Consider the following 14,636-nt stretch of genomic DNA (forward strand, 5'->3'; position numbering starts at 1 on the left):
TTCGAACCTTTTGCTGCTAATGATACCGCTTTAGATTCTTCTTCTGCCCCTTAGTGAAAGTTTAAGAAGTGTTACTCCTTTTTTTCTTTTCTTGGTGGTTTTAACCCCTGGTCCCATTTTGGGGGTTTAATTTTTGGAAATGACAAGTTCCCAAACCTTTTCGGGGTATTTTGTAAAAATGACAATCAGTTTATGACTAAGTTCATACTTAGTCTAAACTTAATATTATGAAATTTTTTGTTTAACTGAATTGTCTTGAGCTTATGTTTTGCTCTCTTTTGCCTTTATACTCAAGGTATTGTTGGTTAATTCGTAGGTTTTTGTCTTATCCTTGTTAATTTTCATGGATATCTGAATCAAACATGAATTTATAAAACAGGGCCCTTTTATTTTTGACACTTAATGAAGAAGACGTCTCAACTTCATAACGGTGTAAATATACGAAAAAAGAAATAGGAACACACATTGTTTTTGAAATAACTTTGATAAAGGTTTCATCTAAACTTTATCAAGTTTAAGTAACATCTTACATGTATTTAAATATCTTCTATAACTTTTTCGTAACTGTTTTCTTAACAATAGATTTGCAAAAAAGGAAATAAAATCCAAGAGTTTTTTTAAACCCATGGCTAAACATTGCCTTTAACCTAGACACCATAAGATCTTGAAATCTATATGAAGGTTTTTTGACTGGCTTGTGTTATTGGCTCGTGACTTTGCTCTGAACTTGATACATTTGATGAGTAGACTTTGGGCTTGACTTGAATTTAACTTGAATTTAGTCTTCTTTGCCTTCTTTATACATATATCATATGTATATTATGTAGTCCCCCAAGTATTTGAGCTTTGAAGTATGAAATCTCGAGCACTTGATTATTCTTTCCATGCGGTTCTTTTCTTGAAAAGGAAAAACATATGGGACTCCGAGGTATGATTTTAGATGAAGACTGCTTAACCCGTGTAAATTTCCATCAGAATAGTTGTAACCCTAGATCGAGAATTTTATTTCTTCCACGTGTCTTGCAGGTCGTAATTCATCATTTAGTGCGGGCTAGATTTTTGCCTATCATCTAAAATCGTTAGTAAATTTTTAACAATTCAACAATAAAAGTTTAAAATGAGGGTACCTGCCCGTGAGTATTTTCTTTCCTTAGAAATAGTATCTCTTCAGATGAACAACATTCTAATGTGAAGGTAGAATCTTGCCAACCATTGTTTCCAGTTTGTATGCTCCTTTTCCTGCGATACCGTGAATTTTATAAGGCCCTTCCCAAGTTGGGCTTAACTTTCATGCATTAACTGTGCTCGTTGATTGGAAAAATTTCTTGAGTACAAAGTCCCTAATCTTGAAGTATCTGAGACGAGCTTTCCTGTTATAGTATCATTCCATAACTTGTTTTTGTGTTGTCATCCTTATTAATGCAGCTTCCCTCCTCTCTTCAAGTAAATCAAGGTTTATTCGCATTTCTTCTTCATTTGACTCCTCAGTTGCTTGTGTATATCTCGTGCTTGGCTCCCCTATCTCGACTGGGATTAAGGCTTCAGCTCCGTATACAAGTGAGACTGGTGTTTCCCCCGTACTTGTTTTTGCAGTTGTGCGACAAGCCCACAAGACTCCGGTAACACCTCTGGCCAATTGACTTTAGATTCCTCCAACCTTTTCTTTAAATTGTTGATAATGACTTTATTTGTTGATTCAGCTTGTCCATTACCCACCGGATGATAAGGCGTTGAAGTAATCCTCTTAATTTGCCAACTCTAAAAAAATTCTGTGATTTGTGTGCCTATAAATTGTGGACCGTTATCACATACGATTTCTTTTGGTACACCAAATAGGCATATGATGTTTCACCAAATAAAATCTCTGACCTCTTTTTCTCGTACCTATTTAAAAGCACCTGCTTCTACCCACTTAGTAAAATAATCAGTGGGTACTAGTAAAAAATTTACTTTGCCTTTGGCTTGTGGTAGAGGATCTACGATATCCATCCCCCACTTTATAAAAAGTCACGGTGCAGTGACTGGATGCAATAATTCAGCAGGTCTATGCATGTTGTTATCGTATCTTTGGCACTTATCACATTTAGCAACAAAATTTTCCGCGTCTTCTTCCATTTTGGGCCAATAATAACCGGCTCTAATCATGGTTTTTACTAAGGATCTTCCTCCCGCGTGATTTCCACAATGTCCCTCGTGTATTTCTCTCATCACATATTCTGTTTGAGAAGGTCTGAGGCATCTAGCTAGGGTACCACCAAACATTTTGCGATAAAGATTACCTTGCTTTAAACAGTACCGAGCAGCTTTTTTGCGGAGTGCTTGAGCCCTTTTTTTATCTCCAGGTACAATTCCATACTGCAAAAAATTGACAATCTCGTTCCTCCAATCCCAAGTTAAATTATTGAAATTTACCTCATTTTTGTCTTGATCAAGTACTGAATGAAATAAATGAATTATAGAAGCATTTTCATCATTCGTCACTTCTGCCATAGAAGCAAGATTAGCTAGGGCGTCTGCCTAGATATTTTCTTCTCTTGGTATTTGCACGACTTGCCAGGTTTGGAATTGCCTAACCAGATCACGTGCCTTTTCCAGGTATTGCTGCATTCTTGCTTCTCTGGCTGTATAAGTCCCCAGCATTTGGTTAACAATGAGTTGTGAATCGCTTTTGATTACGACCTATTCTATGCCAAGCTTGCGTGCCAGTTCTAAATCTGCAATCACAGCTTCATACTCTACCTCATTGTTAGTAATAGGGTGGCATTTTATGACTTGTCAGATGGTTTCTCCCGTAGGTGGTACCAAGACAATTCCTAGACCTGCCCCTTTCACATTCGATGAACCATCAGTAAATAAAGTCCAAGTCCCTAGATTAGACTCATTGAATACATGTAGCTCCTTTTCTGCTTCTAGTTGTATCCCTTGGCTAAAATCCACCACAAAATCTGCTAATACTTGTGACTTTATTGCAGTTCTAGGTTGATACGTAATGTCATATTCACTCAGCTCTATGGCCCACTTGCCTAACCTACCTGATAACTCGTGTTTATGTAATATATTACGTAGGGGATAAACAGTTAATGCAGAGATGGGATGACATTGAAAATAAGGTCTTAACTTCCTAGATTCCATGATTAATGCAAGTGCAAGTTTTTCAAGATGAGGAAAACGAGTCTCAACATCTAATAATGACTTGCTAATATAATAAATTGGAGACTGTTTACCTTGGTCTTCACAAACTAAAACAACACTGACTGCTACTTCTAAAACAGCAAGGTAAATGAGTAGTTTCTCCCCATCTTTTAGTTTCACAAGCAACAATGGATTAGACAAGTATACTTTCAAATTTTTAAGCGCTTGTTGACATTTCTCAGACCATTCGAACTGATCCTGCTTGTTTAGATATGAAAAGAACCTAAAGCATTTTTCTGATGATTTGGAAATAAATCTTCCCAAGGCTGCTATTCTTCCCATCAGTCTCTGTACCTCTTTTTTACTTGTAAGTGTATCAGGAATTTCCTCAATAGCTTTAATCTGCACGAGATTTACTTCAATGCCACAGTTAGAAATAAGAAATCCCAAAAACTTACCTGACGAAACGCCAAATGCACATTTCTCGGGGTTTAGCTTCATGTTAAATTTACGGAGAATCTGAAATGTATCAGACAAGTGTTGAATATGATCCCCTACTTGTTGTGACTTGACCAGCGTATCATCTATATAGACTTCCATGGTTTTCCCTAAATGTTCTTGAAACATTTTGGTCACCAACCTTTGATATGTGGCTTCAACGTTTTTGAGACCAAATGGCATTACTTTGTAATAGTAAGTCCCCATGTCTGTTATAAATGAAGTTTTTTCCTCATCTATGAGATCCATTTTGATTTGGTTATACCCTGAATATGCATCTAAAAAACTTAACAATTCATGCCCTGCAGTAGCATCGATTAGTTGATCTATATGTGGTAATGGAAAAGAATCTTTAGGACAAGCTTTGTTTAGGTCAGTATAATCTACACAAACTCGCCACTTACCATTCTTTTTAGGTACTACTACAGTATTAGCTAACCAATTTGGATATTTTACCTCGCGGATAGACCCAATTTTTAAACGTTTTTGTACCTCATCTTGAATAACCTGATTTTTGAAAGATCCTTGCTTTCTTTTCTTTTGTTTGACATGTGGATATGATGGATCTTCATTTAACTTGTGAGTTATTACTTCCAGAGGTTTTACTATCATATCAGAATGGGACCAAGCAAAACAATCCACGTTAGTTTTCAAAAATTCAGTCAACTTACCTTTCATTTCGTGGCTTAGGTTGACCCCAATGTAGACTTTCCTTTCAGGCCAAGGTGCGAATAATTCTACAGCTTCCAATTCTTCAATCGTCATTTTGATGTTTTCATTTTCCTATGGTTCTTGGATGGAAGAGGGCCTCGAGTCTACATCTATTCGCTCGTGTTTAGTTGAGGTTTTGGTGCAACATCCTCAACTGGATTCTATAATTGCTATTTTTTTCTTTTTTTTAGGATTGAATCTATTACGGAGTTGATGCTCCTAGACGTTTGTTGATCACCACAGATTTGTCATATTCCCCATTGTGAAGGGAATTTAATAACTTGATGCAGGGTAGATGGCACAACATCCATTTTGTGAATCCATAGTCTACCGAGAATCATATTGTAAGCCATGTCCATCTCTACCACCTGAAATTTCGTGTCTTTGACAACTCCCTCTGCAAATGTGGTGAGTATTATCTCCCCTTTTGTTACGACGCTCGAGTTATCAAAACCAGATAAAGTATGTGCCTTGGGTATCAGCTTATCTTCAGCTTGCATTTCATTTATCACTCTTAGCAAAATGATGTTCACGGAGCTACCTGGATCAATCAAAACTCGTTTCACATTAGTGTCATGTACAAGTAAAGATATTACCAGTGCGTCATTGTGTGGGATTAATACGCCATTTGCATCTGCATCATCAAATGTAATACTTTCTTCTTCCAAAACATGTCGAACTCGCTTCCCGTGTGTGACTGTAATTTTTGAAACTTTCTTGGCTGTCGTATATGTTACGCCATTAATTTCTTCTCCTCCGCTTATAACATTAACAGTCCTTTTTGGTGAAGGAGGTTTAGGGGGCTCCTGTTTGTTTTTCATATACGCTTGCTTACCTTTTTCACTATACAATTCAGTTAGATATCCTTGCTTTAACAAATGGTTAACTTCACCTTGAAGCAGTATACAATCCGCCGTTTTTTGACCATGATCATTATGAAACTCGCACCAAAAATCAGGATTTCTCCTGTGCGAGTTTGATCACATTTTCTTTGGCCATCGTACCTTATCTCCCATGCTTCTTAATACTGCTACTAACTCTTATGTACTAACATTGAAATTGTACCCACCAAACTTCGCCTTCGAGCCTCTATCATCATCTCGCGTCTCTTGTGCGTTTCGCTATTTTCCAAACCTTGATGATGAGCCTGATTCTCTATCTCTCGATCTATGATCGTACCTTGAGTTATCCTGCATTGAATGCGAGTCTCTTCCTGCTGGTCCCATGTAGGGCTCGTACCTGTTTTTACCAGACCTTTTTTCAGTTTCAGCACATCTTGAACTTACCCTCTCCTCTTTTTGAGACCGAGTGATGGTATCTTCTTCTATCCGCAGCTTCGTGCTGCATCTGTTGTAAATATCATTCCAAGTTGTTGCTGGAAATTCACGTAGACTTTCCTTGAGTCTTCTCGTGGCTTCCGAACTTTTCTCATTTAGATTGCTGGCAAATACCATAGCCGCCCAGTTATCAGGTACGTGTGGCAACGTCATCCTTTTACGCTGGAATCTGTCTACGAACTCTCTAAGTAACACCGAATCTCCTTGCTTTATTTTGAAAATAACTTCCATTCTTTTTTCGACTTTTTGAGCTTCCGAGTGTGCTTTGATAAACGAATCTGCAAGCTCAGCAAAAGAATTTATAAAACTTTCGGGTAAAAGAGAATACCATGTTAATGCTCCTTTAATGAGTGTTTCTCTGAATTTTTTGACCAATACTGATTCAATTTCTTGTTTGGTCAAGTCGTTGCCCTTTACACCGGTTGTGAATTCAGTTACGTAGTCTCATGGATCAGTTGTTCCATCGTATTTTGGAATATCGGGCATATTAAATTTCTTCGGAATTGGTAGAGGAGCAGCACTTGGCTTCCACGGTTGTTGTGAATATTTGTCCAAATCTATTCCCTTGATCACAGGTGGTACTCCAGGTATTTGCTCTATGTGGTTGCTTTGCTCCTTGAGCTGTTTCTCCAAAGTTAATACTAAATTTTATAAATCAGAATTAACTGTGTTACCTGATTCTCCATCATGAGACTCGCTGGGAGTTCCACCATTGCCTAAATTAACGAGTCCAGAACGAGGGTTTTCCAGTGTGTTGTTATTTGGAGTTGGAGTTGGCGGCACAACCAACAACTGGCTGATAAAAGCATGGAGAGCGTTGTTGACCTGTTGAGCAATTAATTTTTGAGAGCTTCATTGATAGCTTGTTCGTTTGCAACTCTGTCATTTTCATTCGATTCAAATCTATCTGGAGTCCCTTCCCGTGATTATCGCTGAGAATGTTGTGGTATTGTGTTGGTTATTGTCGTTGACATTCGACATGATTGTTTTTTATAAAAGAATCGATTTGGAATGTAGACGATTATCAGATTCCCGGTAACGGAACCAATTTGTTTAACCAAAAATTAGAATTTCAGTCAAAGCTTATTTTTAGAAGAACTCGGCTTACTGATAATCAAGTAGAAAAAGAAATAATTGGTATAAATAATAACTGAATAGAAGGCAAAGTAAATCAGTATATTCCAATAGTATCTCGTGTCCTTACAAATGTTCATTCCTCATCTTTTATAGTTATTTCTAAGTAATACGTTTTTCTCCTTTCATAATGGTGTCATTATGGACAATTAATGACATTTAATGTAACATTATAATTGGTAATCGTAATTGATTCAATACAGATTCTATAATATTTTCCGTAATTAATGCCTATTAATTACCAATAATACGTATCTATACCCCTTTTGCTATTTAGGTTCATTCTTCCGATGCCTCTTTAGAATATCAAGAGGTTCGAGCACCTATCCCTTCTGGCTTTCGTGGATCTTTGCCCGTGCCTGCTAAAGCTCGTGCCTCTTCAACTATTCTTTGCCAACTGTTATTCTTTTACCAGTCCACATGTCATGACATATCATCACATAATTAATTCGATACATTAACTTGATTTTTCCCAATACAATAATTTGTCTCATTTCCTTCCAATTGCATTCAGAATTGGATTACATTGACAGTAAATGGCCTTGAATTCATCAGAATATCCCCTCTCATTTGTTTGTTGTTCCTTTATTTGGAAAGGCAACACATACAACAGATAAATGGCAAGATCTTACCTCAATCAGTTTCATTGAGCAACTGCTCCCAAAACAATAATGGATTCTTTTTAGTTCTCAACAACTCTGTACCGCACTTGCTGAAGGCTGGGATACAGTTCATCTGAGGCAGACCATTCTGAGAATCCTAGATTCTTTAATTTCAAAACTTTAAGGTTAGGAAACTCCCCATACTTAACGTCCCATCGTCTCCCTTTGAAGGCATTTTCTTCTAATTTCAGAACTTCAGTGTTGGACAATTTGCTAATGGCTGAGTCATACTCCAATACCACTATAATACTCAAAAGAAATAATCCTTTTTTTTATAATCTTACTTGACTATAATATGGCTCAGACTCTATTTTTCTCACAGATATTTTTCTTTCATTCATTATTTATGATGATCACTCTTATTTTTTATGGTGGGAATGAACGAAATGGTGCTCTATTTATAATGGAGCATTACTTGGTCTCCAAGCTCAATTTTAAAGCAAATGTGAAACGCTAAAAAATCCTCCATCACAGCCAAGTTCTTTTTGGCTAATAGGCTCAAGCCTATTCTCTTTACGTGCCTATCAAATGGGATGGACCCTATATAATTTAGTATAGTTTCTTTTTCTTACCGTTATATTCAAACATGGTAACCGTTGCAAATAGTGGAGAATTAACTACTAAAAATTTGCCTTTGAGGAGAAGAGTTTGTAGGAAAAAAATAGATAATATTAACCAAGAAAAAGAAGAAAACAAGAATAACTTATCGAAAAATATTGTGTCGTGGCAAAGCACTATCTTGAAAGCGATTTCAACCCGACTGGGTAAAAATCGTTAAGCCCGGGCTCCCCAAAGTTCCAATGTACCTCCAAAAACGTGCACTTTTCCTAGAAATCGGTTGAAGAATAAGAGAAGATGAAGGTGTTTTCCTTTTGTAGGAAAAGTTGCAAAGTTACAGATGTAGAAATTAGTTTGTAGCTATTATTGATGAAGAGAAGCGAGGTTTTGATCATTCTCACATAGAAAAGAGAAGAGACAAGAAATAATCGAAGAAAGAAGAAAGAAATTCTCAGACAAACACTTAGCTTTTTTGGACTTCTTTATGTTAAAGACCTTAAGTGTTTTGTATTGTTTTGTCTCAACCTTACACGTGGAAAGATCATGAAGGCTCACAATCCCTCTTTCTCAGCCGTGTGATTTATATCACAACATCTATACATAAGGAAGCTTCTAAGAAGCTAAGTTCACGTGCTTCTCACGTGAGCACACATGGAAAAGAATATTTTCACTTTTTCTGTTACACTGTAGACAATAGGAGTAGTACAAGTGTATAGGAGTATTCTTCATTTGTTATTTACAATTGGATAATTCTGTATATATAGACATGTACATTATCAATACAAAGCAGAGAAAATTTCCTCAATTTGTTCTTCCTTTTCTATCACGGTATCAGGGCAGCAGTAGCTCGATCCACCATTTTCTCTCAAAATTTAGTATTACGCCAAGACAGGGACAAAAACTCCATCTATTCCCGTTGGCTCTGGTTCCACCAGTCAAATAATCTCACAGGATGTTAATCATCCATACTTTTCTTCATTCCTTTGATGCTCCTGGTATGAGCTTTGTTACCATACATTTTGATGGTAGAAGCTTTTTAGGATGGAGGAGATCAATCCTTATAGCTCTTTCAACCAAGAATAAGATAGGCTTTATACATGGTCTATGTGATGAAACTAATCCTAATGCCAAAGATGCCCTTGTGCTTGTAGGGTTGCTTCTGAATTGATATTTTGGCTGCCTTCCCAGTGGCACTTTCTTTTATCCCTGTAACACTCATATGGTGTACCTTTAACTACCCCGACTCCTATTTGAATATATCTCGAGTATTATAATGACATTACTGCGAGGCTGAATTCTCCATGTTGGTCATATTAGCTATAGAATTACTACGGTTATCCGAGTAGTAGATAACATCAAACAAACTATAACGGATTTAATGAGCCATTCTTAGTTTCACAGTCTGAATTTATTCATACTTGCACACTCAATGGAGCAGATGCAACTTCATGGTCACTTCTTGGCTATTGAACTCTTTGTCCAAGGAGGTAGGTGACAGTGTCATCTATTCAAAATCTGCAAAGGACTCGTGGAATAGTCTTGAACACAGGTTTGTACAGTGTAATGGAGCCAAGTTGTACCAACTGCAAAAGGAAATATCAACATTAGTTCAAGAAAATAACAGTATTGCTGGTTACTTTACCACTATTAAGAAATTATGGGTGAGCTTGACTCACTCAACTCTCACCTATTCTGTTATTGTGACCGTGTTTGTGATGGAAAAAGAAAAGTTATAAAGTTCCTAGAAGACCAAAGAATCATTTAGTTTCTAATGGCACTAAATCTATGCAAGATGAGAATCAAAGGAAAATCTATGCAAGACCACAGTTCAATGCTGATGCTTCCTCCTTCATGGTAGGAGTTCAAGGAAAAGCACCACAGAGATACAACAATCAGGGACAACAAAAAGGATGGACTAACTCACAAAAGGTCAATAACACATAGCAGAAACCTAAGGGAAGAACAACAAAATTCAATCCCAATGTGAGCTTTACACACTGCATGAGGACTGGAATGTCCAGTGCAAACTGTTACAGGTTAAATGGTTTCCTTGATGATTTTTAATTCACGAGATCAACATAGATCAAGGCTAATGATATAGTTGAAGGACAAGAAAATGATAATGTGAGCACTCAAAGCCATGAGTGAACTGCTCAAACTCAGTTTTTCAGCAAAGAACATGTGTCTGAACTGATGAACCTAATTAAGCAAGCACAACTTGGAAGTATAGCATCATAAGGAACTGCCATCAATGCAAATGATGTAGCTGGTACTATACTTAAATATTTTAGAACTTGTTTGGCTGCATTCAACACCAAAACCTGGATCATTTATTCGGGGGATTCTGAGCATATTTGTTTTGATTCAAGTTGTTTCTTAACTTTAGTTCCACTTCCTGTTCCTATACATATTAGCCTACCTAATTCTTTTCAATCATATGTCACACACATAGATAGTGTTCCAATTCAATCTGATATGATTCTTGAAAATGTCCTTTATGTTCCTTCTTTCAAATATAACTTACTCTCAGTTCATAAGTTGTGTGTCCAATTTCATTGGTCACTCAATCTAACTTCTACTGGATGTATCATGCAGGTCCCTTTAATGAGAAGGGGACATACTTTTGGTGAATTAAAAGGAGGATTGTATCTGTTGGAGCCTAGTACACCTAGGATAGATTCTAAATCTAATTTCAATACTAAAGTATTTTCAATTCCACAAGGAAGTCATTCCATTTTAGTTCCTAGTAACCTTTCTTGTTCTGTTTCTAGTTCTAGTATTGAAATTTCTAATGTACTCCAATGACATGCTAGATTGGGGCATTTACCATTTTCAGTAATGAAAAATCTACACTTCAATCAATTTCCTTCTAATTTCAATTATGTGTGTGATATTTGTCCAAAAGCTAAACAAACTAGACTACCTTTTCCTTTGAGTCAAATCAGAACTCATGAAATTTTTGATCTTATTTATATTGATGCTTGGAGACCATTCAGAAGTGCCACTTACAATGGATATAAATATTTTTTAACCGCGGTTGATGATTTTAGCAGAGGCACTTGAACTTTTCTTTTAAGTTCCAAAATAAATGTTTTTATAGTACTACAATCTTTCTTACTTATGGTGGAGAGACAATTTACAAGGAAAGTTAAGAGAATCAGATCTGATAATACTGTGGAACTAGGAAAGGGGTCTTTCCAGTCTGATTTTCTCTAGTCCCAAGGTATTTTACATGAGACTGCATGTGTAGAAACTCCCCAGTAAAATAGGATAGTTGAAAGAAAACATAGGCACCTTTTGGAGGTGGAAAGAGAATTGTATTTTGCAGTCACAAGTTCTTATCCAATACTGGGAGAGTGTGTTTTGACTGCTACCTATCTAATTAATAGGTTTTCTTCCAGAGTTCTAAAGGGAAAACACCTTATGAGATTCTCTTTAAGAAAAGTCCACAGTATGATCTACTCATGTCATTTGGATGTCTATGCTATACTTCTACTCTAGCACACAATAGGAGCAAATTTGATCCCAGGCCAAAAGCTTGTATTTTCTTAGGATCTACACAACATAAAAAATGATACAAATTGCTGGAATTACATTCTAAAAAGGTTTTTATTTTAAGAGATGCCAAGTTCCATGAAGCACACTTTCCTTTTGCTTCCACTCCTCCACCTTCAACCTCACCTTTCTTTCCTCACTCATCTACCACTACTGATACTTTACTCTCGGATTTCCCAACTCAACCACCCTCATCACTCACCCTCACCTCTCACTCCTTATCCAAATACTATTGAGAATAACATATCTATTTCTCCTCATAGTCCTAGAACTCCTATGTCTCTTCCCATGCTCTCACTTTCCCCTGCTCCTGCTTCATCTCCTACTGTTCTCTCTAGTCCACAACCTACAATCCTAATATGCCCACCTCTTCTCAGAAAATCTGAGATGATTTCTCAAAAACCTACCTACCTCAATGACTATGTTTGTAACAACATTGTTTTCTCTGATCTGACCTCCTCATGTTTCCACCTATTTCTCAGCCTAAAATGTTTTCTTTTGGAGCTCTTTCTCCTGACAATCAGGTTATTTTCAAGTCTATCTCCACAGTTTTTTATCTTACCAGTTATACACATGCTTCTCAAGATCTTGGATGGAGAAAAGTTATGGAGACTGAAATTCAAGCTCTCCAGCTCAATCACATTTGGGATGTAGTTCCTTTACACCCAGGCAAGAAGGCCTTATCTTGTAAATGGGTTTACAAGGTCAAACACAAGTCAGATGGGTCAATTAAAAGGTTGAAGGCCAGATTGGTTGTAAGAGGGGACATCAAAGGGAAGACATTGACTATTCTGAGACCTTTAGTCCAGTGGTCAAGATGACCATTATCAGATGTTTATTGACTGTTGCAGTTAAGAAAGGATGGGAGGTTTCACAACTAGATATTAACAATGCATTTCTGCATTGAGATATACAAGATGAGGTGCATATGAAATTTCAACCTGGTCTCACTCCCTCTCATCTTGATCAGGTGTGCCTATTGAAGAAATCACTCTATGGCCTAAAACAGGCCTCAAGACAATGGTATGCTCGACTAGCAGGTGCCCTAAGTTACAAAGGCTATTCTAGTTCTTTGAATGACTATTCATTGTTCTACAAATACACAAACAAGCAGGTATCCATCATAACAGTGTATGTTGACGACATTCTAATCACATGCAATGATGTCATAGAAATACAACATATCATTCAATTTCTGGATTTTGAGTTTAAATTCAAAAACTTAGGAAACATTCACTATTTCTTAGGCATGGAAATACTCAGAGAACCACAAGGGTACATAGTAAGTCAACGTAAATTTACCTTGAAACTATTGAGTGAATTTGATTGTGCAGACCCTGATGTCACATCTCCTCTTGACCCATACTCCAAATTGCAGGCTTAATTAGAACCACTCATGGCACATCCCACTCTCTATCAACAATTGGTGGGTAAACTTAATTACCTCACCAATACCAGGCTAGATATTTGCTTTGCCGTCCTTTGCCTTAGTCAATTTATGCAAAGGCCCTCTCTTTCACACTTCTCTACAGGCCTCAGGGTACTCCGGTATCTCCGCTCAGATCCAGGCCAAGGCATCCTTCTTTCCCCTGTTCTCTCTTTAGATTTAGTCGCCTTTTGTGATGCTGACTGTGCTGCTTGTAAAAACTCTCGTTGATCCGTCAGTGGCTTTTTTATTACACTTGGTGGTGCTGCCATCTCATTGAAATCAAAGAAGCAGCTTTCCGTCTCTTTGTCATCCGCTGCATCTGAGTATCGATCCATAAGACGGGTGACTGCTAAAATCACATGGCTTGTTCGACTCCTAGCTGATTTATCTACTCCTCCAACTTTGCTTGTTCCTTTACACTCTGACAGCCAGGCGACAATTCATATTTCCCGCAATCTAATCTTCCATGAATGAACTAAATATGTAGAGCTGAATTGCCATTTTGTTCGACAAGAATTTCTCGCTGGCTTGATCTCACAGTCGTTTGTCCCCTCAAAATCCCAAATCGTTGATCTATTTATCAAACCCTTGTCTGGGGTTTCTCACACTAACATCATGAGTAAGCTGGGGGTTTTATATCTCCCCTTCATCTTGAAGGGGTGATGATGAAGAGAAGCGGGATTTTGATCATTCTCACATAGAAAAGAGAAGAGACGAGAAAGAATCGAAGAAAGAAGAAAGAAATTCTCAGACAAACACTTAGCTTTTTCGGACTTTTCTATGTTAAAGACCCTAAGTATTTTGTATTGTTTTGTCTGAGCCTTACACGTGGAAAGATCATGGAGGCTCACAATCCCTCTTTCTCAGCCATCTGATTTATATCACAACACCTGTACATAAGGAAGCTTCTAAGAAGCTAAGCTCACGTGCTTCTCATGACGTGAGCACACATGGGAAATAATATTTTCAGTTTTTCTGTTACACAATAGATAATAGGAATAGTACGAGCGTATAGGAATATTCTTTATTTGTTATTTAAAATAGGATAATTCTGTATATATAGACATGTACATTATCAATACAAAACAGAGAAAATTTCCTCAATTTGTTCTTCCTTTTCTATCAGCTATAGAAATTAAAATGGAGCTTTTACAAAAATTAAGCACGAATGTTACAAAAAATTAAAGCATGGATGTTACAAAGAAATACAAAATTCAATCAAATAAATTATCATTTCGAAAAAAATTCTATTTACTTTAGTATCATTTGGTAAATTTAGTCTGAGAGTACTAGTGGTATTAATGTTTTACTATTTTTTCCGAAATGATACTATTTACTTTGTATTATTCTCAAGTGTGTCGATAGCTTATCGTATACACATACATTGTTTTATAGAAAATTATTATTTACACACAAATGTAAGATTTTTTTTATTTGGCAAAGTGGTGTTGGATGATACTCCTCTGCCCTATAGGTAGTGGACAAGCACCCAAAGCCATCATTCCCTTCCTTTCATCTCTCGATTTATAGAGAATAAATTCACACTCTATGATTGGGAGAAAAGCCAATTGTAGCAGAATTGCAGTTTAAAAAGGTGAGAAGCTAAATATGAGGCACGAA

The 14,636-nt window shown here is 36.9% G+C and overlaps 1 protein-coding gene and 1 long non-coding RNA gene across 2 annotated transcripts; both read right to left on the bottom strand.

The window, feature by feature from the left end:
• Nucleotides 1-4,589: 4,589 nt before the first annotated feature.
• Nucleotides 4,590-8,062, bottom strand: LOC138882758 (uncharacterized). The gene is made up of 6 exons (XM_070163388.1): nt 8,047-8,062; nt 7,517-7,715; nt 7,338-7,395; nt 6,353-6,503; nt 5,521-5,956; nt 4,590-5,307 (listed from the first exon to the last, which is right to left on the bottom strand). The coding sequence occupies exons 1-6, from the start codon at nt 8,060-8,062 to the stop codon at nt 4,590-4,592; spliced, it is 1,578 nt and encodes a 525-aa protein (XP_070019489.1).
• Nucleotides 8,063-8,686: 624 nt separating this feature from the next.
• On the bottom strand, nt 8,687-13,786 carry LOC138884229 (uncharacterized). The gene is made up of 2 exons (XR_011404408.1): nt 12,890-13,786; nt 8,687-9,615 (listed from the first exon to the last, which is right to left on the bottom strand). It is a non-coding gene; the product is annotated as an uncharacterized lncRNA (long non-coding RNA).
• Between the last annotated feature and the right edge of the window lie 850 nt (nt 13,787-14,636).

The sequence above is a fragment of the Nicotiana sylvestris genome, chromosome 12, assembly GCF_000393655.2.
Source record: "Nicotiana sylvestris chromosome 12, ASM39365v2, whole genome shotgun sequence".
Taxonomy (NCBI): Eukaryota; Viridiplantae; Streptophyta; class Magnoliopsida; order Solanales; family Solanaceae; genus Nicotiana; species Nicotiana sylvestris.